Below are 27,057 nucleotides of genomic sequence, written 5' to 3' on the forward strand. Positions count from 1 at the left end.
ATATACACTCTCGTCCGTGATAAATAAAAGTAAAAGTCCCGTGAAATCGCTTTAAACGCATCGAACCGCGCGAACCCATAGTTTCGAAAGAGGACGTCTTTGTTTCCGATCGTTGGCGCTTCTTGTGTGATCGCGACTGTGATGTGATAAATTTCGTGGATGAACGCTGTGTGACATTTGTGACAGGCTGATCAGCTGGAACGTAAGTTTAATTTAATTTTTCGATATTAAATCTGGACGCGATTCTGGTATGCATCGGACTACTGACTGCACTTAACCATAAAATAAGTCATAGAATTTCATAGGTTGGTTGGGTATGAATATAACAACCGCTACCAATTCTAAATTCTAAATTTGTCAATAAGTAACACTTATTGCGTGTTAAATTAACAGATAAGTAACAAAGATCTACCTTTTCTTTCGAAATAATTCGAAAATGAGCAGAGAATACAAATATTTATTCTAGAGTTAACTTTTCTTTCATCTTTTACATATGAAGAACGCTTTTAGTTGTCACATGATTTTGAATAGATGCAAATGGTGTACGCATAAAATGCATTAAAATTTATCTTTCATCATCAATGCTATTTTATGTGTGAGATTTCTTCTTTTTTGTTTAACTACAAGCGAAGGGAAAGTACAAAATTGCTCTTATTTGTTTAGTTTAGTTAAAAATACTTACAAAGCAGGAGGCGCGCTTTATGTCATTGACATCTGGAACATGAATCACTGAAACGAAATCGCGAACATCTCGTGCTTTTATTAGGTGAAACACGGATTGCTGCAGATGGTCTTCAAAATTGTATCGTAATTATATTTCTCATAAATCAGGTACGCGGCTTTTAGTTGTCACATGATGGGCTTTCGCGTGCGATTTATGGCAATCTGTGCTCACAACATTCTTAAGATGATTATGTTGCAAAACGAAGTAATTTCAGTTGGAAATTACGACATTTCTATATGGATAATGTTTTTTATATGTTCTTATAAGTTAATCTTCTACTACCTCATATAATATATACAGCAAATAGTTGTTTTAAAAGTTTTATAATTTTGATTGGTCAATGATTACTATTATATTTTACTATATCTATACTCATGATACATGTATTCATAGTGTAGAACATGTGTAGTACTCCAAATACCTGTTGCATTGTTCCATTTACTTTTTATCCATCATGTGTAGCAAAATTTTATTTTAACTTGTATTAAACTAGTCAGTATATTTCAAGTGACGCGTGACTTCTGTAACGTTTTCGAAGCCAAAAGTTTAAGTATTGATATATATTTAGAACAGGATTTGTAGAGAACTATAATTGATCGTATACAAGTGGAAGTTCGGCAAAAGAGTCAAGTGAATTTATTAAGCCTTCGAAGAACCCGCGTTGTTTCGTTTAACGTATAATTAACGGTTTGATAAAGATATCATTGGTCAACCAAGGTTAGTTTTAAACTATCTTCATACTCTAGATTAACAAAAAAAAAAAAAAACAAATTTCGTTAAGGATAAAATTTTTGGATAAAAATCGTTTTAAAAGCGACAATAAATTACCAGCATTTTTTTATCGGTCTTATCACTTATCTTTTTGATCCAAAATAATCTTTTTGGATTTGTCATTAATATCATGATAGTCAAATAATTGAAATTGTTAGATAAATGAAACTTGAATTGAAGGAAAAATGAAGAAGTTAGAATTTATAATGATGCTCTATGATCTGTCGGTATGATCGGATATCGATAGCATTCGATGCTGTGTTACTTGTTTGTTACAATCGATAGTAACGTCAAACTATTGTACCCATCGAGATAATACTTATCCAATATCGTCAAGTCAAATTTCTTCGACAAATGATTATTATCGGTAAATTATCGCGTCAATGTCTCCTAACTTATTATTTTCAAAAATCGTGCTGAAATCAAAAAATTCGTAATAAATTTGAAGATCGATTCTGGACGAATTAACGACGTCAGCGCCTCTCTTTAAAATTTAGTTCTATTCTGAAATTTCATATCACTTTCGAAAATCCCGTTCGTATCTTGGAGTAAACATATTTAATCAGATAGCAAATCCTTTGTTGATTCTCGAATCATGCAAATTGAAAATTTGGCACGAATGGCTCGTAAAAGATTTTAAGATATCTCCGCGATTCCACGAACTTACCAATCAACTATCTTTCTAAGAAACATTGGAGAAATCGACGCATTGTTCCTCCGTCCCAGGTTTGTTCTTTCACGTTTTTTTAGCGTCGTTTAAGTATATAGGGAACAAAGGTTATAGGTCATTGTTTAAAAGATTCTTGACTTCAAACATCTGGAACAGGTATAAGTAGTAGCTGAGAAGTGCAGTATTGGTACTTAATCCATTAGAGAAACAACTTATTTCTGGTTCTCCTTTTAGTTATTTCATATTGTTGATTTTTATTTGATTCATATTGTGACTATGAAAAAGACTCTCAAAAATTTATAAGATTTGAAGAAATTGAAATATTTTATGACACTATGATAAATTATTTCTTTTTAAATTATAGAAGTTTTTGCTCTTTCAATATGTGTTGGTTTCTTTAAAGAATTTATTTAATCTAATTTAAATTAATTATTATTCTATTAATTTATTTTAAATCTTATCTATCACTATAAATAAGTAATATTTTTATATCTTACAAAATAATAATTTAGAAATTATATTTCATATATACTAAATCATACTTTATATATAAATTAATATTGCAATCACGTAATTTTTACATATTTCTCGTTTCTCACTGCTTTCTAACAAGTTGATTTTCTAAAAGTAAAATGAAAATCTTTGATTCATCCATTAATTTAAGTAGATACGTATCTTCTTGTCACTGTGAACCTTGAAATTAAGTACTTTAAATACCAAATAGAAAGACTTTTACAGGATTTCAGATAGAGCATCATGGAACGCAGTATAAGCGTGTTTGATCTCATGTTCCATTATAGAAAAAGACAAATGATTATAAGAGGGAAATTTCACCTTGTCGGTTTGTTCTTGAAAACGTGTGTTTGTTACTTGGCCACAGGTCAACAGAGACAAGATAAGACAATTAAATACGATGAGTCACGATAAAGGTTGCGTAGTTTTTTTATGGGGGCAACATACGCGACTCGGCCAGGTCTATTAGTCATGTCTGGACGTGCGTTTTTTCTTCGAACAACTTGTTCGGTGCTTGCAATATGTTTAACAGTTGCAATGGAACATTTGATATGAGTGGAGAAAAAGAAGAAAAGTTATTCATGTTCATCGCGATAGGAAGGAAATATATACTATGAAAGCTTTTTACCATCACATTAATTTGCTAACAAAAAAAACTAGAAGCTTTTTCAAAGGCAACGCATACTTAATAAAGAATGATTATTCCTGTTAATCGAGATAAAAGGAAGATACTATGAAAACTTTTTATGATTACAATTTTGTTAATGAGATATTAGTCGTTTCATTGCAAATAATTTATCAACGATTTATTCAATTAACAGGAAGATAAAAGAAATTTTATTGACTTAAAAATTTTCCCCGATAAAATTTACATAATAAATTTTTTCTCTCAAATGTTAAAACGTTTAGATATGTGAGCCTTTTACAAAAGAATGATTGCAACCATTTTGTAGAAAATAATAATCAAATAATAATAATAACCAAAAATTTATTTAATGCATTTAATTAAAAAAATATTATAGCCTTTTTGATTAATTGATTATAATTTACATTACATTAACTATTACAATGAGCCGTTTAGAATCCATATTGATTAACATCATAAATTGAAAAACAGAAAAATAATGATATTATAAATATTACTTTTTAGAATTTACCATTACTTGTGCCATTTTCATGCAATGAACGAACTTATAAAAACAAGTCAGTTATTCTTTGAGAATTGAATATTAATCATACGTAATTGAGAATTCAATAAAAAGTCAGTTTGGTTTCTGAGAGGTTTAATTGAAATCATAAGTTGAGTTTTGTAAAAGATATTATAAATCATGGAAATGATACCATTTTATACATCTATCAAAAAAATTTAGGAATATCCGATTTAATTCAACACAGTATTAATTTAATATGCCTGTAATACGTCGAATGTTCCTCCGCATCGACCACGATTGTCGATCGTGGCGCTGAAGAATCACAATTTTAGCGCATTCCAATTATTATATTCAGCTGACTCAAAAGCCATTGGATATTTTCCTTACAGAACAATTTCTTCCCAGATTAGTCATGCACCTGCATAATTTATCATTCTCTCTAACCTTGAGTGCTATTTTTCCATCATAAGTATGAAAACTCAATAAATTTTAATAAATATCCGAACATATGATATAATTAGAGAGTTATCTTGGAATTGTAAATTTGACATTTATTAACGTAAATGGCACTCGTGTGACCAGATAATGAAATTTTTTGACTGCTAGGGCGAATGCGATATTTTACGGTTTGTGAATGTCCGGTTGGACTGCAAGTTCGAGAACTTTTAGCGATAATAAAGTTACATAACGATGAAGTTCTTTAAAACGATTTTTATCGCGAACGCCACGTGACCATGTATGTATGTATTTTGTATTTTTCAAACCACTTTTCGTTATCTATCAGCCCTGTTTTCCTTCTTTTTCTTCCGCTTCGACGTAAAACCAGTTCCACGAACCGTGTATAAAAAGTTGATGACGTCAGTGGTGTATAATGATAGAAATTGCTACCAGGTTTGTTTCACGTTAACCAAATTTGCGATTAGGTACCTGTTTGCATCTGTCCTGTCAGTCATAAGTATTAGGACACTTTCTATGTAGTTACATTTATTAATAGACTTGAATAATTTTATTTCATTCTAAATGAAATAACTGGAAAATAAAAATGCCGAAAAATATTTAATTTATTCTAAATGGAAGAGGAATAGCAAAGAAACAAAAACATGAATTTGCACAAAAATTCACAGTTTACTTATTATATCTTTCTCGTACGATATCTAAGCATTAGTTAATATCTTAATACCTAAAATATATCTATATTTTCAATATCTATATGGATTGGTAGATGTAAAGCTATAATTAAAGGCTTGTAGTATGTAAAGATTTTTCTGTTTTGCAACCTTAATTGTTACATGTCCAGAGTAGTTAGAAACTTGAAACGTTTACCGAATATCCGAGGATGTGGAAGATAATTGGTGTTCCACGTTTCCGGCGCACTTTCTAAATTGCGCGTAATCCAGTTCGGCTAGTTTATGCAAATACCGGATACGTTGCCTCGTAAGCCATCTTTTTCTCTTCCCTTGCCTCGTAAATGATGCAAGTTTTCTTTGTAGTACAACTGTTGTTAGATACTATTGTTCTGAACAAACATTAAGAATAATGAAAGTGGGAATTCAAATTGAAATTCTAGGATTTCAATTCGAAACTCATAGAAAATATTAGAAGCAATTGTGATTGGTTGTAAAAGTCCAATACTGTTTGTCTCGCAACGAAAACAATAAATTTACGTTCTAGGCCAAGCGAATTATCACTAGATCAGATTTATTTGCGCTGATAATTGTTGGAATCCTTGAGCTCTAATAGCAATGATAGAAATCATGAAAAGGGAACATTTCGTATCTGATCCCTTGAGAATTTGAAATGTTATGATTAATAGTTCGATTTGTACTACATTCTAAATGTAGAATCGTCGTTTTATATTACTATTGGGCAATGAATATTTATGCAAATTCTCACTTTTATGAATTAAAAGAGGTTCTAAACAGATTTGTTTCACCTGGAATACTGCGTTTTAAATACTATCTACATGTGTTTTATTTAATTTAATTGGTTTAATGTACATTAAGATGTCGATATAAAGAGAATTGATTCAAAAATTCGATTCAATAAAAATTTATATCTCTTTCTTCCAATTTTCCAATTCTGTAGTAACTGGAAGAAGTTTACAATCGACTTTCAGACTACATATTCTCATTTTTCCCTATTAAATCTCTATAATCTACAATATCTATAATTTAAAAGTTAATTAAAATTTCATTTTGTCTGTTTATCATTTCAAAGACACCGAATAAATCATCTACAATTATTACTAGTTTACTTTAAATTGGAGTTTACTTTTCTCTCTTGTAACGAAATTCTAGTTAAAATTTGACTGATTTCACACAATTCGAAGAGATGTCAAAATTCGATGCTTCAATAATACCATAAATTTGCTCAAAGGATAAAAAGAAATGAAGATTAATAAAAATTGTGATATCTTTCCCTCTCTCGTAGTTTTTCAACTTATCCAATTCCATGACAGCTTAAGGAGATTTCAAGCGATCGATTTATGGATCGACATCCAGTGTTTTTCCTACGGACGCAACGCACTTACGAGAGTCGCTTCGAAAATAGATCGTCGCTTATTTTTGGTCGACCATTCGCCTCCCCTCGAATCGTTATTTTTTTCTCTTTTTTTCTCTTTTTTCATTGTGTTGGTTCGTTCGTCCACCGCGTTTCGCTGGTCGCTTCCGAGCGAGCGTCGTACAGCCTTAGTTCGGTTTATTATTACACATGGTATTCTCACGTCCCCCGGACGTCATATTTCGTTCCTTCTCTTTCTGTCGTTTCGTCTTTGCGCCGTGTCCTCGCGGGGCTTATTAAAGGCCCGCGACAGAGAGAGCACCTTGAAAGCCCTGAACTTCAGGCCTGAAGCTGACTGACTCAAGGTCGGCCTGAATCAGAACCGGCCAACCGGTTTTTCGGAGAAGATTCGGAGAAGAAATGTAAGATTACGCCTCCGCGGGCTCCGACTCGTGCAAAGCTTTAAATCTACTTCGCCAAGCGTCCGCGCTCCTTGCGAATTAAATCACTTTCACTGAAAAAAAAACAGCCTGTATATTTATTTTCGGCACATATTTGTTTGGTCGAGTGGATTTTAAAATGGTAGAGGAGATGGAGGTGAGAATGGTACATTGGAGCGTGAACGTTTGGAGAAATTTTTCGTAACGTTATATGGATAGAATGTGCTTGTAGAATGCACGTGAAAATGATACGGTGGAACGTGAAATTTTTTTAGAATACAACATTATGAGAACTTTTTATAGCATTATGTATGTTATACAAAACTATAAAATTGATATTAACCTCATAATGACTATTTCAATTAATTTTATTGATAAAAGAAGTGTTAGTAATTCTATGTTTCTCGAAATTCGAATTAATTATATAAATTTTTATTGTTCTTTTTTTATTTTATTGAAAAAATTTGCAATGGTTGAAACATTTTGGAGTTTCTAAATGTCCTTAAACGTCTTCGAATTTCTATAAAGTCAAGTAGGTCGGAAAATTAGTAGACTTGAGTATTGTCTTCGTTTTTTATTAAAATATGGAATCAACGATCAAAGAACATCTGATAACAAAACTTCATAACGCTCTTCAGGCTGTTAATATTGAAGTGTAACGTTTAGACTAAGGTTTAGACCATAGTTGAGTCTAACGTTAGAGATGAGCAAATGCACATGTATAGTTGCACAGGCTTGAATGGCAGCGAGTTTGACTACCAAGAGGTTGAGTAGCTGGGAGTCTTGGTCTAATGAGGTTCACATGTTCGAGCCACTATCGAATGAAGATAAGTTTCTCTGGTGCACTCAGGAGAAACTGCAGACTTTCTTTTTTCGTCAAGTACTTTATATGATTCTTAGAACGTGGAACATTTATTACAGTCAATTGCTAACAATGAAACTCTTCCCATCAACGAACTGAATGACACGTTTCTTTGTGCTTGATCTATGTAAGGTGTAGTTGTAATGTTCTTAATGGACACCCAGTGTGTATCGTATAACGCGTGGTCGTCTTAGCAGTTTGTAACAAGTCGTTGACTTCTTACCATTTTGTGAAAAGAATACAAAGTCGTACACTTGCTTGGTTACGTTGAATAACATGATATATACTATTATGTATGTAGTAGATATTTCATTATTTTTGGCCACTTACGAGCATTGAATTTACGACTGAATAAATCTGCAAATATTAATGTTTCGTTGTTTACGAATTGTGGATAATGTAAATTGTCATTCAGCTGTCATGATATTTTTGTCATCTTATTAATGGCAAAGATATTTAAACATTTTGTGTTTTTGGTTATCTCTTCTTTTATACAATCAAATGTATCAACTGTAAATTTAGAAAAAGAATTACAATATCGCATAAATATCTAATACTTATACAATATTATAAAATAATATGTAATATAATAACAGTAAATTATTTTATTAACAATTAAAATTAATTATTAATAGAATATTATGAGTGATTCTAATATTAATAATATTATATTTAATTATAACACATTGTAATACTATTAATATTATATGTTATAATTATTAATAGATTGTAATACTATTAATATTATATGTTATAATTATTAATAGAATGTTATGAGTGATTTTAATATTAATAATATTATAATTAATTATAATATATTGTAATACTATTAATATTATATGATACTATTTTATACAATATTGTATGTATTTTCCAAATTTCATTTGTACTTATAAAGTACAAAAATGTCAAAAGAATGACGATCAATGACAAAAATAGTCCCATTACCTTAAACTCGGCAGACTGTGCATACCAAAGATAAAGTTAAATGCAAATTTCATACAAAGAACAAAACGACCCTACCAAACAAACCATAAATATCGCGTTAACACAGCTTTCTGCAGACGATTATTTACGCTTCGGCTTACAGAGGCACCAAATCATCAATTTGCCCGGGGGCGCTTATATATTTTGGCCGGTCCTGTTCCCGCCGTGAAACGTAGTTATTCATTCCTATAATAAACTGTCATACATTCATGCGTCTCCGATGACGTAATGACAATGAAGAACAAGTTTCAGCTGATGCAAGCGTAGGTACCGTGAAAGGGGTACTTCGGTCATCATTCGCGGCATGTAAATTACGCTAGACCTTCTTCAGCTTCCTCTTAACTTTCATACCACGTTGCCTTTTTAAAAATAAAAGAGTCTTCGAATCTCCTGAAGGAACGTTGAAGTATGCTTACTTCGATCGACCCTTAATGTCAATTGCTGTTTAATTTTTGTGGTGTGAGTGGTACAATGCGCATTATGTGACCAATTATGATCGTGTTCTACATTAAAAAATGTACTTACGTCCAATTTTTGGAAAGTTAATTTTGAAAAATACAAATGTAATGTGTATTAATGATGAAAATGAACGATTTGTTGATTAATAAAAATTTATTAAACTGTGTTAATTAATATGCATGCTGATGCACGCACACGTACCTGCACTGATACAAAAAAAGATATATAAAAAACTATGTTGCCATAATTACAAAAGAAATTGTAAAATTTGTAAAATTGTAAAATTATAGTAATGCGTGACCTACTTTTTATTAATTAGTAAAAACCACGTTAGATTAATGCGCATTATGGTTACAAAATAATACAAGATTAGCGTGTAGTAATACGTTTGAATCTCCCAATGTGTGAAAAAATCGTTACTGGCGCCAAACGAGGTCGATTACTTAGTCAAAAGGGTTCGAAAACCAATTAAACCTTCTAATTGGAGATGTTCTCGCGTGCAATTAAACGGCTCGCGAGACCAAGACCCAGTGCAACTTTTACCGTTTCTGATCGCCGCCGATTGTTCCTCAAGCGTGAAAGTCGTAAACGATTTCGTCTCGGACTTGCATGCATGTGTGCAGCCGCGTGAAACTTCTCATGTGTCCCGCTAACAGTACTCGAGATGGAAAGGAAAAGGAACAGGGACCGGAAGTGTCGCGCGCGTCGGCCACGATGCGGGACTCGTGCCTTCCTTTTATCGCGCGATAAGAAGTTACACCGTTTACTATGCGTTGCGGGTGTGGTAATGGGACACGGACCGGAAGTTCGTATGGGCACGATCGAAAACGTGCCACGCGCCATTCCGAATGCAAAAGTTACGTTTGAATATAAAGAGGTTCTGTCGAACGTCTGTTTCACGATTGATAACAAGTAGACTGATCGTTTCGTATTTTATAGATTAAACTTCGGGATAATGAGTCTGCTATAGTGTTAGTATTGGTATTATAAATTGTCCATGTTCTTTCGAATTTTTTTTATCAATGTCATTCATTTTTTTATCAATGTCATTCATTTTAATCATTCTAAAATATTTGTAAGAATAGAAACGTATTTCTGACTAAATTATAATTCATTTCTGTAGTGGATCGAAAGTGCAAAGTGTTCGAGTCAGTTCAATTCAATTCAATTTAAGAACACTCGAGAATACGTATATACGAACTTTCTAATAGTGTTTTCGTCTCTATTCGCGATAATGTGAATTTTTATATTCATTTGTGAAAATTTCATTCATGCTACAAGGGTGAGAGACTTCTGCGTCAGAGGAAAGTTGTAAAAATGAGCAAACAATGGCGTAGATTTGCGACCTACTAGCTACTGTGGCTGAATTGCTTTAGAAAATGAAAAGAACGAGCCAATGATTTCAGGTGATTCAGTGAAAACTCATATTTCTTCTTCGCCAGACCAGGCAGCCGACAAAAGGCCAACCGGTTTCCGGAAATGGGTAATTTCTTTATTATACCCATCAGTGCGCGATCCTTTTTTGTGCATGATCCCGCGGCGGTATAACTACCGTTCCAGAATAAAGCAAGCAAGGTCAAGAATTTGCATGCCCTTTGCCCTTCATCGAACTTCCTTCGCAAAATCCCACTTTTTTGTACATACATGTTTGAAGTTGTGTGAGAACATTCTGACAAATTCAATGACAGAGAGATTAGATTGCTTTAAAATAGATTTAATTAATTCCACGGAGATCGTGATTAATTTGATAAATAGGAAGGCTCATAATCATAATGGTGGTAAATTTTTCACTACTGAATTTATCAGTGCAATGTTTCATTTTTTTTCTTTCTTTTTTTGAGATCCTCATTTTTGCATTAGCCTGCAGCAGCAAAGAATTAAACGAAGCGTCGTTTTATGCAGAGAATATTTTTGGTCGATGCGTCAGAAGATGCTAGCCGACCTCTCGTTAAAGCAGCGAGGCATGCTTTCCACAGCGAATCGCGCGAAGGTGAACATGGACCAACATCTCGAGGCCTCGAAGGCCCTTTTTCCATTGACTCATCGCGGAGATGACGCGGTTTCCCGATCAACGAACGCGACCCCGTTTCTCCGGATGAAAAATATGACAATAAATTGCTCTTTTAAAGAAATCTGATTATGAATGTTGTCAAACACGTCAGAAGATTGTCACCAGAGTTGGACAGCAATCGATTTCCTTTGTTAGTCATTCCTCCACAGCAATCGATTATTGGAATCATTAATTAATTCAGTTAACCATTATTAAACCTCATTCGTTCCTTGTCCTAATTTGACACAGTTTTCTTATATCAATTGTAGCACGTGAATAAGAATATTTTTAATCTCAAAGATTGTAAAAATTTAAATATTCTTTAAAATTGTTTTTCATGATTAGATTTAGCATGATCAGCAGTTTATTGAACGACGAAAATTCAAGAAATCTCAATATTTTGTCGCCCATTCTTAATATTCTAAGTTCAATAAAACCGTGAAAAAAAGTCGTATAGCAAATTTTAAGGGGTTGTGAAAATTCTCTATAGCTTTAGAGATGTTTGAACTTTGACAATTTTCTAGAATAAAAATATTCTTAGTTTCTAAAAACATTTGAAAAATTATCGAACTAAAATATTGTCTTGAAAATCCATTAAAGGGTTGAAAATGTCGAATACTTTCGTGCGCCAGTGTATATTATTTAAGTATACTTATTATTATGATCAGTAATCACGATTAATAGCTTATTAATAGGTATCACGTTAATCACCATCTTCAATCATTAATCAATTAATCAAACATTTTGCACAAGTCTGGCAATTTGATCGATTACAGCGGAAAGTTGCCTGCAGGCATGTTCGAAACCAGCTTTTGTTTTTAATTTTCTCTGTATACATTGAAACTGAAACTAGATCGTGAAAGAAGGACATGGACGTTCTTTAACTTTCAGCTAGAAGAAACAGAAATTGTTCGACTTGGATGAAACAGGTTTCAACAGTTTTGTAATTCGAATTAACAGTTGCCTCTGGGCAAGATCGAGGCTCGCTTTCGCTTTTAATTCTCTGCTCTTAGAGAATCATTTTCAAGCTCCACGAGATGTGGATGCAATTAAGGAACATTTATTTGAATATAGTTCAAGTTAAAATAAATTAAAATAATTAAAAATAATTAAAAATAATTAACACGTTGTGAAACTGTAGGCTGCATATTTAAGAAGGAAGAGGATAATTTTTCTCATTGTCAGACAAAAGAGAATAGCCAAAGATGGCTCGTGTTGCTCTTTTAGGATTTCTTCAAGTATGACAGCATCGTGCATGACTAGATGGAACAATGAAAGCCGCCTTCACAACGCGATTGTTCGTAGCCGTGTCAGTGGATCTGCGGTGATTTAGCATAAGATTAACCGAGAAATTAGTCATCGAGCGAAAGGTTATGACCGAGACAGTGACTCAGATCGATTCACCATTCCGGGGAGTAGCAATTTTTATCGAGCCTGATCGAACGTTGCCTCGATTTATCTTAGAGTTGCTGAGAAAATGAGATGAGAGAACACTCATATATAATTTTGATTTCGTTGATTAGGATAGAAATATTAAATGTTTATTGTACATATCTCAATTCTAATTATCTACTCTTTGGTATTGAAACAAAATTTCTGCGTAATCTGTTACATATTCCTAAGAATTTAATATCTCGATTTCTCTGTTTATTCTAAAAGTTTCTAAAAATTAATAACTTTATTTTAATAAACAGGTTCGAATAGGGATTTTATTTACTAAATTCTTAAGTAGGATATTTATTTACTAAAATCTTAAACAAATTGATGATTGAGATAATAATGATCATTAAGATAAAAGTTATCATTAATTCAAACTGATATTCATTTATTCATACAATTTCAATATTTATTTATTTATTATTTGATATATTCAGCAATTGTAAAAGGAATTACAAGGGAAAATAAAATTCTTTGAAAAACACTCAGTCAAGTTTGTTTTCTTCTGTTCTGTAGAAGCTGGCAGATCTCAAACAACATAAAAATGAAAAACGAAATTTTAATATATTCAATGCTTCCTACCGTAATAATGAAACCAATTAAAATACCACTGTTTTTCATTCATTTACAAGTTATTTATGTACCCCAGCTACATTTTCTCTATTCAGTCGCTCGAAGAAAAGATCTCACACGAAGAAAAGGAATAATCTTCTCGACAAAGAACCGAGCAGAAGTTTCATCAAGATGTTTCTATGCCATGTAGATCATCTCATTTCCGATGCAGCGAAAGAAAACGCGCGAACAATTCGTGTGCATTTACATTATGTGTATACGTTCCATCAAGTATCAAAAGTGGAAGCGACAGCATTATGACTTCCGATTCGCGGAAAGTGTCGCGAGATTTATAGAGTTATTGTGACGGATGTTATTGAGTACGAGTTATTGTGCTCGGCCCCGAGTCGTTGACCCGTTGGCAAAAAGGATTGATTGGATGCGAGCAACAAATCAATCTCTCTTTTCAACTGACTTTTATCTACGAATTAACTGGACGCTATTTTTATCTGCGGATGAAACTTGTGTCTGTTAGATTGTGTCTCTTGTGATCTTTGGAAGGAAAGGGATCAGTCTTTCAAAGTGAAACTTATATTAATTGAGCTAAGTTACTTAGGAAGCTATCGACTCTTAAACTGATAAAAAATTAGATAAAGACAGTACTAATCTCATAATTTTATAGTCTTCGTTTTTGTAAGAACTTATCAATTCATAAAAAAAATTGTATGAAGGTTTAAACGAATTTTCAATTTAATTATTAATTACATTTAGAAGCGAAATTTATCATTACGATGTTCATACAAATTTCACTTTTAAATATGTAATTGGCAACAGTCCATATAACTTGTGTCTCTGTTAATAATTAAAAATATTAATAATAATATAAATTACTAAGTAATTAAATTAGTTTAAATTTAAGTAGTGATATAAATCACTTAATTACTAATTACTAAAAGTATTAATAATAATATAAAATACTACTTCTTAGAAAGATCTACGAAAGAATTTAAAATCACCACAAAAAGAAAGGAGCGGTTCTAACATCTTTTCCGCTAATCGTCAAAGTGACCAATCATCCAAAAAGTGATATTTGATTGGAATAAATGTTTGTTGACGCGGAGGAAAGAATCGGAATTTGCATAATGCAGTCGGGGAACTTCGAGTCGTCATCGATTGACTCCTCGTATCGATAAGAACGAGGTCACGAAACGCATTTGCCAGAAGCTCCGTGTATTTCATCTGTATTTTCTCGTGGCTTGTTTGTCTCAGTATTCGTGTAGCGTTCGCCGCGATTGTTCTTAAATAGCCATTGTTATTTTATCCACGTGGTAACGATTCCTTCTCTTCTTTTTCTTCTGAAGTTACTCCGACAAAGTTTCATTCCTCGTCGATAACAATTCAGAAATCGGTAAAATTTCAGTGAATTATATCAAATCGAAATTTATAACATTGCAGATAAAAAAAAGAAGAATTTTCCTTTGTTTTCTTTATCGTTACGAGATATCTTGGAAATTCCTCACGGCAACGCAACGTCCCTTTAAATTAAACACAAACGCAGATTACACATGGACAAATACGATAATAACGAGTCGAAAGGAACGATAACGTATTTGTGCCGCTGCAAATGCTGTCGTTACAATTGCATGCGCCATCTGAACAGATCTGGGCGAAAAATCTGAACAGATTAGATTAGATTATACGCGTATTGCTTTCCTGATGCCTATTATATATTTTTTGGCATTATACAGAATGCATTTTTCTGTTCTCTCTTCATATTCGCGACTTTTCTTTTTTTCTTCTTCTTCTTTTGATGCTGTAAAAGTAATACAATTTGATATTGAAAGTTCATATTACAAATGGCGTTAACGCACAACAGTTTCTTCATATCAGAAAGAACAGCGAAAAATTTATTTCCTGGAAATAACTTGAAGATAAGAAGTAACATTTTCCATTCACGAGTATTAAAATTCCACTTTTAAACGAGTCTCAAAGTTCAAATGCTTTTGTAAATTACTTCTTGAAAGATTTCCTATTGTAAAAGGATATTATAAAGGGTAAAAAAAGAAATCCAATTCCCGGAGTAAAATTTTCCACAATTCGCAAATATTAAATTCCACTTCCAAACAAATCTCAAAATCAAATATCAATGGCTGCTTTTAAAGCATTTTCTATTAAAAATGATATTAACGTAATTGACAATAGTTTCTTCTCGTATCGCATAACAAATAACTTCAAAATAAAAAGGCGAGATTTTCCGGAGCTCACGGATATAAAATCCCACGAGACGAAACACTCTCAAATTCAAATGTCAATCATTTATGAATCATCTCTCAAAAGACTTACTGAGAGAAAATTGAGAAAGAGAAAAAGAATTTTATAAATGTTCCACTTTTAAATGAGTCTCAAATGTGATAATCTCAATCGACACTTTCACAAATCACCTCCCGAAAGACCTATATACCAAACGTGGAAAAGGAGAGAAATGTTCTTTAAGAAAAAAGAAAAAAAGAAAAAGAACTGAGCAGCTGGGCACGTGTGTGTCCGATATATTTTTCGCCTAGATTTATTGGCGTATCAGTGACGGATGAAGTAGCGGTAGAGAGGAAGTAGGAGAAGTTGCGTATAGCAGGTGATAAACCGAAGGTGGACACTGTTAAGTCGTTGTTGAGTAACGGCCATTGGTGAACCGATCCTCCGGCGTGTCTCGATCTTCCCGGTGAACGTGTCAATCGCGGCTCGAACTCGGTGTGGTCAAATTCTACGTACGTTTAAAACCGAAGTAAACGGAATCAGAAGTGACGTTTTTAATTTGCTCCAGCATCTGGTGGCTCGTTGATCTCTCTCGGTGATTAGTGACGATTGTCAATAATTTATTGGTCGTAACGATTAAACGAAACGACAGTCTCGATCGTTCGAGAAATACATCTTTAACGGAGGTTTTCCTTGCAAGAAAAACAAGTTGAATATGATCGTAGTTCGATGTCGTTTTGGGAAAATATTTTTTACGAGGCCGAGGAATTCTTTTTTTTTTATAAATGTGCCTCTTTTGATAATTGGTGTATTAAAATTAAAATATAACAATAATTTTGGAGAGATACTTCTCAGGAAGAAAGAGTTTCCGTAATGAAGAGTTAAAATCACCCGTAGAAAGAAAAAAATTTTTTTTGTAAACTGCGGGAAGTTTAGAAAGTTGAGAGTTTTGATCTTCGAGAGTTCTAAAGAAAAATCACGATTGCCGATAAAGAAACGAAATTTCTAAATTGTGGATAATGAATACGGAATCGAAGGCATTCCTAAAAGCAGTGAGGTCGTGTTATCGTAGTATTTAAAGCAGAAACGTTCAGTTTTAAGAGTGAAAACGACCGGTAAAAGTCGATATGTAATACGTAACGTCCAATTACCAATTCATGGCTCGATAAGGAACGAAGAACGCAGAATGACGTGTTTCAAAATATCGAGGCTACGAGACGCTTTCCAGTTCTTTAGTCACAGTCGTCGAGTATTTTTTCACGAAGAAAAGCTCGAGGAAACTAAAAATAATCGTGAACGAAGGAATGGGTCTCGGCCGATCGAGACATTTTTGTCACAGACAAAAATCTCTCTCTGCAGTTAAATTATTTCGTGATTCTTTCTCTTGCAATTTATCGAAACAAACTTTGTTATTATTTTTTTAATGGCTTTCGATTGTGCAACGAAGTGGGGAAAAAATAATTGCAAGTTGAAAAGTCTTTCGGTGTCGAGAGATAGAGGAACGTAGATATGAGAATGCACGAGTATATCTTTTCCGTTTTTAATTAAACATTACGATTCTTTGATAAAAGCTAATCTTACATCGATAAGAAAGCAATATAGCAATGTAAGGTCTTCGAATGTCCAACAGGCTCATTGTTATTTTATTTCATTTTAATTAATTTAATATTTTTATCTGAATTAACTTGTTTTCTAAAAAAAAGATATAAATGTAACTTTGGAAACAAATCCCTTATAGGAGAAAGATATTTTTAATCACGCGATATTTTTTTTTCTTATTTTTTTAAAAATACAAAGAAATTAATAATATTTTGGAACTTGATCATCTTGAAAGGAATACTTTCGTTATTAACTGGAAATTTTTCTTTTCTTCGATATATTTTAAAATATTCATAATATTTCGCTTTGACTTTTTTTTTTTTTTAATCATTACATGCACTATTATTTTACTCTTGCTTTTCTATATTCTTTTTAACGCAAAACAATAATTTTTTAACACGTTGCACAACACTGTTGGGTAATATCCCCATAAAAAAAATAATTTTTTAAAAATACAAAACGTCTTTTAAATATTTCTTTTTCTTCTAAATATTTTAATAACAACTGTGACAAATTTGGATGGAACTGTTAAAAATTTAAAATAATAATTATTTAATAAAGTAATAATTATTTTCTCGACGATTTCTTTCCAAATATTTTTTCATTTCTATATTCTAGAGCCGCGATTTCTAACTCAATGTTTATAGAATTATAACAAAACGCTGATTAATCGAGCAGGTCACGTAGCCTTTTCCTGGCTAATTTCATTCGATCGGCTATTTCCTTTTGTACCAATCAACCACTCGATGCTTACTTATTGTTAGTTTCTCTTTTAGGAAGAAACAGATGAAAAATGTGAAACACGTTACGAAAGGATACGCGTGAAAACGTGTTGCAAGGGAATTCGAAGCAATTAGCTTCTCCCTCAGCGTCGCGTTTTAATTGGATCGTGAGATTAATTGGAACACAAAATCGAAGCTACGGTTGCGTAATCTTTCGTTTTATACAAGTGAAAAAACACCTTTGAAAGAATTGTTTAATATATCATATTAAATAATTTTGTATCACATTAAGTAAAATACAAATAATATATTACATTAAATATGCCAGGAAAATAGATTTAAACTTCAATAAAGCAGAGAATCTAATCAAGATATATATATAAAAATCTTACGTTAGATTATTCGTGATATCTTGGCTGACGCCAAGTCAGTTTCGTTTTATCGCGTTTTCACGCGAAAAGACTGAATGCCATATAATAATAAGATATAAGTCATAATACGAATTAGAATATATTCGAATATAATTTTATAAAAAAATTCGCCTGCACAAAGTAATATTTGTTCGAAATCAAAATTTTTTTAAAATTGGCCAATTTATCTATCTTAGAGCAAGAATTAAAATAAAGGACTTGAGTTTAACATGACACATATAATACAATAAGTTTATTATTTATTCATATTTATGTATTCTTAAAATTGACGAATTTTTAGATGTAACCACGAAAAGAAACGAGACAAGAATGTAAGAGAAATATATTTATCTTAAAATATCTGCAGAATTTACTACTATTAGATACACACTATTGCAATCCTTTCGTTTGCATAAAACGATGACTGGACATATTATTGGAATATTTTAATAAAATGTTGTAATAACAAGTATATTATGTCAGAAGAATTCTATTAAGATTTATCTGTGTACGTACTATAATATTTGATAATATTTAATTTCTTCCACCATCCGTTGAAGGTAGTTGATAATTAAATTAAAAAATCGGAACTTAAAGGAAAACCAGTCGATCACGGAAGATTATCGAACGAAATTGAGATTGACTTTCCACATAGGCTGCGTATCTTATCGTAAGCATGATCTATCGCTAGATTTCGCAGGGAAGTACAACGAGCATCAGTTGCGAGAGCACCAGCTCTGGTTCTATACTCACGCGATAACAATAACTCTTGATCGCTTAGTTCATTAATCTGTTGGTTGCACAGGGTGCAAGGACACTGCTGAAACATGGGGTGAGTTCCACGAAATTCCTCTATCGTTCTTACAAAAAAAAGTATCTACAATAAACTCTGTCTCGCTAATAAAATTAATCTTTCATGTTCCGTATTATCTCTTTCTTAGGAATTATAGAAATTTATCTTATTTTTTTACGATTACTTATTTAATTCTAATAACAAAATTCGTATACTTAGAGTAAAGATATTGAACTATTAAGGAAGATTTATCATTCTTTCCAATCAGTTTATCTTATCAAATTCTATTTTCCAATATCGAGATCGATGAATTAATATTTAATCCAAATTCCGTAATTTTAAGAAATTTGTAGCATTTATAATATCCTTAATGGACTAATTTATTGATTCTTAAGCTCAATTAATTTTTTTTTCTTTTTTTGTATTAGGAAATTTATTATTCTTTATTATCAAGTAATTTATACTACATAATTTACATTAGCTTGTAATGTTACAATTATAATCTATATTCATTATAATAATTTGTAATGTTACTGCAATTTATGTTGACTGTAGTAGTTTATAATGTTATACTTGGATATGTGATACGACAAAGGTTCATCAAATTTCGTGTTCCATATAGATAGATGTATAAACTGTTATAGTGATGAGGCAGGGTTGCAAAAGGGAGGAACACACCCTACTTTGCACAATACGAAGGAACGAAGTTTGATTTAACCCCGAGTCGTGAAGGTGGGGTAAAAGTAGCCTATGCCGCTCCTTTGTATCTGATTGACAGCCTTATACCTGGATTTTTCGGTAGTCCAACGTTTTAGTCTGTCGCTGGAAGTTTAAATTGAAAGTAACGTTGAATCGCTAGAAACAATTGTGAATCACTAAGTGTATTATTATTGTAAGTCATTGTCTTATAGTACATAGCACCACGAGAAGTTTTAGTTACAGAATTATTGTTATCTTTATTTGTTTAGTGCCTACGCAATATTCATATTTGCGATCAAAGTAAAATTAGCCTAATTAGTTGTTGCAACTAATTGATCATACATTACAAAATTACATTGTTTTCTGTGTTAAAACTCTTTATCGATCTCTTAGCGTTTATCAACATTGTTTCGGTATCTAATCAGCAACTTTATCACTCGTTATTCTGTTGATTCTACAGAGGGTAGTACAGCTCTTACGTAATTAATACATTGATTCTTACGATTCTCCTTTGAAGATTGTTGAAAGAAATTTATGTAATTATTAATACAATGTTGATCACATTGCGATTTCTTTAAATCCAGGATAATACCTAATAATAATATTTTTTAATATTATCTATTTTAACATTACAGAGGAAGATTATAAAATGTATACAGCAATTCCAGCAGAAATTAACTAAATTAGAATTTTCCTTTCGACGTAACAAACTTTCATTACAAAAAATTAGATCAGCTCGTTAAAACACGAAAATGTCTTTGACTTTTTTAGTTTTTCAAGTTGCAGGGAAGTTTAAACATAGTAGCAATACCTGTGTAAAATATAGAGCTCGAAATATTTTGAAAGCAAAAGGAGAGAGACGAGATGATCTATCCTGTTTTACTTATTTTTCTATGGGCGCGTATCCGTGTCGTTGGCCGATGTGACCGCAGGAAATCGACACCGATCGCGTGAATCGCTGTCGAAGTTCAGAGTGTTGATTTCGTTTCCGGCGATCGAACAATACTTGCAGTTTGCACTTTCTCGCGTTCGGTACCATATAACATTCACGAGAAATCGACGTACATACATCTTGGTCGTAACCAATTTCACAAATCTCAATGCCTGTCGATCATATTACGTGCGAACAACTATATTCTAGAGAAACGTTGTGAACTTCAATAAATGAATTGAAGAAACAATATATATGATCAGTATAATGGCCATTATTGTAACGTGGTGTGATTTTTAATATTTACTGATAAATTTAAAATATATTCCTCTGTAAATATAAATATTAAATATAATATTGAATACATTTTCTTTATATTTATGTATTTGATACTTTTATCTTTTATGGATTCATAGTTACTGATGACTTTCTTCATACTGAACAAAAATCAGACTTTTGTATATTTTTAATGGAACTTGCCAGTCTCTGGTAAAAATTGTTGCCACTGTATTAAAACTAGTTGGTAATTAAAAGAGGATGATACGCTGAGAAATGAAAAATGTCATGTATGTCAAAATTTACTTGCATCCTGACTTATTATAGCGAGTCAGAGCCGGTATCCGACACTGGAGGTGGTGTTACAAGTTCCGACAAACACAAGGCACCGGAAGTGCCCAAGACTCACCCCGAGTTACGCAGGAACATGGAACGTGGTCTGCACGAGCGTGATCGCGTCGGTGTCCAGGACTTCGTTCTCCTTGAGAACTTTGAGAGCGAGGACGCGTTTATCGACAATTTGCGAAAGCGCTTCAATGAGAATCTAATCTATGTGAGTAGATTTTCCACAAAGACGTTCTTTTTCCAAGAAATTCTCAGACCAATTTTCTTCCTATGCTGTTTAGTTGCGGACAATACTTGCAATTGATCCAAGTTACTTTACTTAAAATCACTTATGGAAATGTATATGATGAGAAAAATAGAGCTTGAATTTATTTATAGAAAACTTAGAAATTTTAGAAGTCTTTCCGATAAATATTTGAACTTCTAGTTAGATTATTATTATCGTACAGACAACATGAATCAACATACTTGAATCAACATTTTTGAATAAAAATTGTTGATTCAAGTATATAACAAAGCATTGCCAAAAGAAATGTCAAGATTTAAAAATACGAGACTATATTTATTTGACATTCCATAGATTAAAAAAAAAAAAAAACAGTTCTTTCTTCAATTTGTAAAGAGGTTGTACGTTTATTGAAAATTTACTAATTCAATTAGAGCTGTGCTTCAAACAGGTGTTAATTTCATTAACAAATCGAGCTACCTGTTTCGTGTTCACAAAGAATTTAATCTTTTATTGTTCTGTTCAAACTAAGTAACAAAGTTTTACTATTTTTTCAGACGTATATTGGTCAAGTGTTGGTATCAGTGAATCCTTATAAGAAATTACCGATTTACACTTCGGAAGTCATTCAATACTATCATAGAAGAAATTTCTTCGAAGCTCCACCGCACATGTAAGATACTGAATTATAACGTGTTTTATCTCCCAGTCTAGATGATTAATAATTCGAAACTTTTTGTTTCATTTCAGCTTTGCACTTGCTGATACCGCTTATCAATCTTTGTTGAAGGAGAATCGGGATCAATGTATTCTCATCTCTGGTAAGAAGCAAATTAATTACAATTCGAAGGTTGAGTTTAGCTATTGTAACAAACAAAAATATATATAATATCTAAAAATATATGATATCCGAAGTATTTATTAATATTTAGTAGATAAAACAAATTTCCATTTGAGTTTCATTTTTTAATTTAATTATCTTTATAAAAATTTTAAGATGCAGTCTAAATTATGAAACTTAAACTTCATTCAACTTATGATTTAAAATTTTTCTAACAGGGTAATAAAAATTTCTTAAAAAAAATACAAATGCTCATCTATTGGGTATAAATTAAATATTCTTGGAACTGAAATTGTGTAGGCGAATCCGGTTCAGGGAAGACCGAAGCTTCGAAGAAGGTGCTAGAATTTATCGCTGCCGCCACCGGGCACAAGAAACAAGTGGAAGAAGTAAATGATAAATTAATCGGTAGCAATCCGGTGCTCGAAGCTTTCGGAAACGCAAAAACTAATCGCAATGATAATTCGTCCCGTTTCGGCAAGTACATGGATATCCAATTTAATTTCCAGGTACAAATGAAAGAATTGTTTCATTGTCTTTATTTGTTTACCTAATATTAATACTTCAATTAAATTTAAGAATTGTTGCGAATCAACTAAAGTATCCAGATACTTATGAACGATAGTATATATAGTATATATCTATTTATATATGAGAAAAATGTGTCATGAGTGAATAAAATCATACACGTTTCCAGGGAGATCCAATCGGTGGAAACATCTTGAATTATCTACTCGAGAAGTCGCGAGTGGTGCATCAATTTTCAGGAGAGCGTAATTTCCACATATTCTATCAATTACTGGCCGGAGCAAGCGAGGAAACATTACGAAAATTGTACCTCAAGAGAAATTTAGATACGTACTATTATATGAGCAACGGGGTAAGCTTTCTAATCAACCGGCTATTATTATAACGTACACATTGTAAAACACATATGATTTCTAGACGAAAGGTACCATAGACACTATAGACGATGCTGTTCAGTATAATGAAGTAATAAAGGCGATGAAGACTATGGAAATGACTCAGCAGGAACAAGATGATTTATTCGCAATAGTTGCATCCGTATTGCATATGGGAAACGTTGGTTTTACTGAGGAAGATGGTGTCGCGCAAATTTTAAAACCAGCTTCCGTAGAGGCAGTTGCCGCTGTAAGTCTGTAACATTCATACAACGCATAAAATAGTGAAAAAGATAATAAACTAATCTTTTACGAGTTGCCTGATTGACCAGTTATTTGCAATTTTTCAATTCGCAGTTATTGGGTTGCAACATAAAACAATTGGCGGAGGCCTTTACAAATCGCACCATAGACGCCCACGGCGACGTGGTCGTTTCCCCATTGAACAGAGAATTCGCAATTTATGCACGGGATGCGTTGGCGAAAGCTGTGTATGACAGACTGTTCACGTGGCTCGTGACCAGATTGAATAAATCCTTGCAGCCTGTTAACAATCCACATAGCAAGATGGTCATAGGAATTCTGGACATCTACGGTTTTGAAATCTTCCAGAAAAACAGGTACACGTTCTCTGAAATTAGATAATATTTATTAATAAAAATAATCTCTTTCATTGACGGTGATTGATTAAAGATATCGTTTCACAGCTTCGAACAATTTTGTATAAATTACTGTAATGAAAAGTTGCAACAACTTTTTATACAATTGACGTTGAAATCGGAGCAAGAGGAGTATCTGAGAGAAGGAATAACGTGGGAAAATGTTCATTATTTTAATAACAAAGTCATTTGCGATTTAATTGAAGAAAAGTATAAAGGTAGTAATTTAAGATTTTAGAAAATGAATGAAGATAATAAATATATTGTTTTATGATATTTTTTTATTTAAGGTATAATATCTTTGATGGATGAGGAATGTCTCCGTCCAGGAGAACCAACAGATTTGAGCTTCCTGGAAAAATTGAATGTAAATTTGAATAATCATCCCCATTACATAAGTCATATGAAAGCAGACCTGCAAACACAAAAAGTCATGGGACGTGATGTAAGATATCAACTCTTTGATTCATGTAATCTTCTAATAATTTTTTCTAACGTAATTGCATATTTTAGGAGTTTAGATTAGTACATTATGCTGGCGAGGTAACGTACAACGTCCGTGGATTTCTTGAGAAAAATAATGATTTACTGTATAGAGATTTACGTGAAGTGATGTCACACACAACGAATTCAATTATTAAGGTACATTCGCTGAATGAGATTTATATATAGTATTTTTCGGTTATGTACACTAAAATTTATAATTTTGTAGAACGTGTTTGATGTGAAAGATTTAACTAGCAAAAAACGACCAGATACTGCCATTACGCAATTTAAAAACAGTTTAAATAATCTGGTGGAAATTCTTATGGGCAAAGAACCTTCTTATATCCGTTGCATCAAACCCAATGATTATAAAATGGCCAGTAAGTTTCAATAATTTCTGTTTAATTAAAAAAATATTTCATATATTTTAAATTTTATCTTGAATATTATTTTAGATCAATTCAACCAGCAAATTATACTGCATCAAGTAAAGTATTTAGGTCTTATGGAAAATTTAAGAGTAAGACGAGCTGGTTTTGCCTATAGAAGACCGTACGAACAGTTCTTACAACGTTATAAATCTTTATGTCCACAAACATGGCCAAACTATTACGGTTCCGCTAAAGAAGGTGTTCAGCTGCTCGTTTGTCATCTTGACTACGAACAAGATGAATATAGGATGGGCAAGTAAGAACTGATAGATAAATAAAGTTATATAAACCATTTTTTAACGCATCTAACACTGGATAAAATCCATTCCATAGCACAAAATTGTTTATTCGATTCCCTAAGACATTGTTTGATACGGAAGATGCCTTCCAGATGAAGAAACACGAAATAGCTGCTATTATTCAAAGCAAATGGAAATGTATACTAACAAGGCGAAGATATTTAAACATGAAAAAAGCGGCAGTAGTTTTTCAAAAATATATTCGAAGATGGTTGGCAAAACAAGAAGCTGAAAGAAGACGAAAAGCAGTCATTACTATTCGACGGTATTATGAATCAATTCTATTGATTGAATATTTTCCACATATTCTAAACAAAATACAATAAATCAAAATAACTTCGTATAGATTTATCGAAGGATTTATTACACGAAATGGGCCACCAACAGAGATTAACACTGCTTTTATCGAGCTAGCAAAGTCTCAATGGTTACTCAAGCTCTCTAAGTCACTTCCAGTTGGTGTTTTGAATAATTATTGGCCTCCGTGTCCATACTCTTGTCGAGAAGTAAGATAAACGATTATTTAATTGTTGCAAATGAATATTTTTTTTAAAGAATAATAACCACGTTAATGAATAATAATCAATGTAGGCCTCAGAACATTTGCGCATCATACACAAAAAATGGAAAGCTCGGAAATATAGACTGGCTTTGTCAAAAGAGGATAAAAAACAGTTTGAATTAAAAATATTAGCTGAATCTCTTTTTAAAGGCAAAAAGAAATCGTATGCAAAGAGCTTTGGATCAAGATTCCAAAATGATCGACTTGGTCCTGAATACAATGCGCTGAGAGAAAGCTTCACCGTTAATCATCTTCCTAGAAATGAAACTATAAAAGTAATGTTTTTCATGTTTAAAACTTGTTTTTGAAATTATTATAAATTATAGTCCCGATAATAATTTTTATTTATATTATTTTTAGTATGCGACTCCTGTTATTAAATATGATCGGCATGGTTACAAACCGCGTGAAAGGGTACTAATTTTAACAGAATATGCTGTGTATATTTTAGATACCTTAAAAACATTCAAACTGAAACATCGACTTCCTTATAAATCCATTGAAGAGTTGGTGGTTACAGGAGAATCGGATAATTTATTAATTGTTAGGATACCACCTGAATTAAAAAAAGACAAGGTTTGCCATTATTAAAAAAATATGAATAAACAATTACTATTTCTTGATTGTTTTTATTTACCTTTTGTTTAGGGTGACTTAATTTTGGAGGTACCACATATCATAGAAGCATTAACAAAAGCGATTGTCATCACTAATAATCCGAATATTCTTAAAATTGTTAATACAGAATCGTAAGTACAAATGAAATTTAATTTTTATTCTTGTTCATTCTAATAGTAACAAATTTGCTAAATGTTTAAACTAAAATTGTCTTTCAGAGTTTCACATAAGCTAGTCAGTGGGAAAGAAGGTGTGATTGAATTCAAAACTGGTACAACTCCAACCATTAGTAAAAACAGACAAAGCGGACATTTACTAGTGGTAAATAGAACATTTGCTAGAAATATATAAAAATAAAATATGCTGTTTAGTTTGTAATTTATATTTAATATTACAGGTAGCTTCTCCGTAATGTTCGAACAATATTTCAAACAATCTTGTACTTACTTAGAAAGATATATATTTGTTCAACACATATAAAATACGATGCTTAATTGATGTGATCTAGAGTGGAATGTTATTAAGAAGAGATAATATATTAAAATTTAGTACATTTATCAAATGAAACTCACAATTTTGTATGTTGTTATATGAGTTGTGTAAAATATCTTGTGAAATAATGTTTATTTTTGTAATTAGCGCATTATTCGCGAACTGAATGTAAATCAATTAAGAATGAAACTTATGTGCCTTCTACGAAACTATTGTCAAATAATCGCACAAAAAAAGTAATTTATTGCGGGATGCTTGAAAGTTACAGATGCACTGAAAGTTAATATTTTCTTTTTCTATATTTATATTCTATAAGTCACTGTGCCATTGATTTCATGTTCAGAATTACCTTATGAAATAACAATATAAAGTTAAATTAAAACAATGTTTTTAAATCTTAA

General features: G+C 32.1%; 1 protein-coding gene across 6 annotated transcripts; it reads left to right on the forward strand.

Moving 5' to 3' along the window:
• The first annotated feature begins 78 nt into the window (after positions 1-78).
• Positions 79-27,057, forward strand: LOC122530887 (unconventional myosin IC). 6 transcript variants are annotated; one of them, XM_043658261.1, is made up of 22 exons: positions 15,766-15,874; positions 16,782-16,791; positions 18,902-18,928; positions 21,123-21,348; positions 21,924-22,039; positions 22,117-22,187; positions 22,508-22,716; positions 22,905-23,087; positions 23,153-23,359; positions 23,467-23,729; positions 23,817-23,986; positions 24,059-24,213; positions 24,282-24,410; positions 24,481-24,634; positions 24,710-24,941; positions 25,019-25,249; positions 25,331-25,490; positions 25,576-25,821; positions 25,907-26,122; positions 26,195-26,295; positions 26,383-26,485; positions 26,562-27,057. In XM_043658261.1, exons 3-22 carry the CDS (start codon positions 18,924-18,926, stop codon positions 26,574-26,576), a joined length of 3,192 nt encoding a protein of 1,063 aa, XP_043514196.1. In that variant the 5' UTR covers positions 15,766-15,874; positions 16,782-16,791; positions 18,902-18,923; the 3' UTR covers positions 26,577-27,057. The 6 variants fall into 6 exon arrangements, with proteins under 6 accessions (XP_043514200.1, XP_043514199.1, XP_043514195.1 ...); XM_043658264.1 differs by lacking the exon at positions 16,782-16,791 and having other exon boundaries at positions 15,756-15,873; XM_043658260.1 differs by lacking the exon at positions 16,782-16,791 and having other exon boundaries at positions 15,762-15,877.

This window comes from Frieseomelitta varia, unplaced genomic scaffold (assembly GCF_011392965.1).
Source record: "Frieseomelitta varia isolate USP_RPSP 00005682 unplaced genomic scaffold, Fvar_1.2 scaffold_36, whole genome shotgun sequence".
Taxonomy (NCBI): domain Eukaryota; kingdom Metazoa; phylum Arthropoda; class Insecta; order Hymenoptera; family Apidae; genus Frieseomelitta; species Frieseomelitta varia.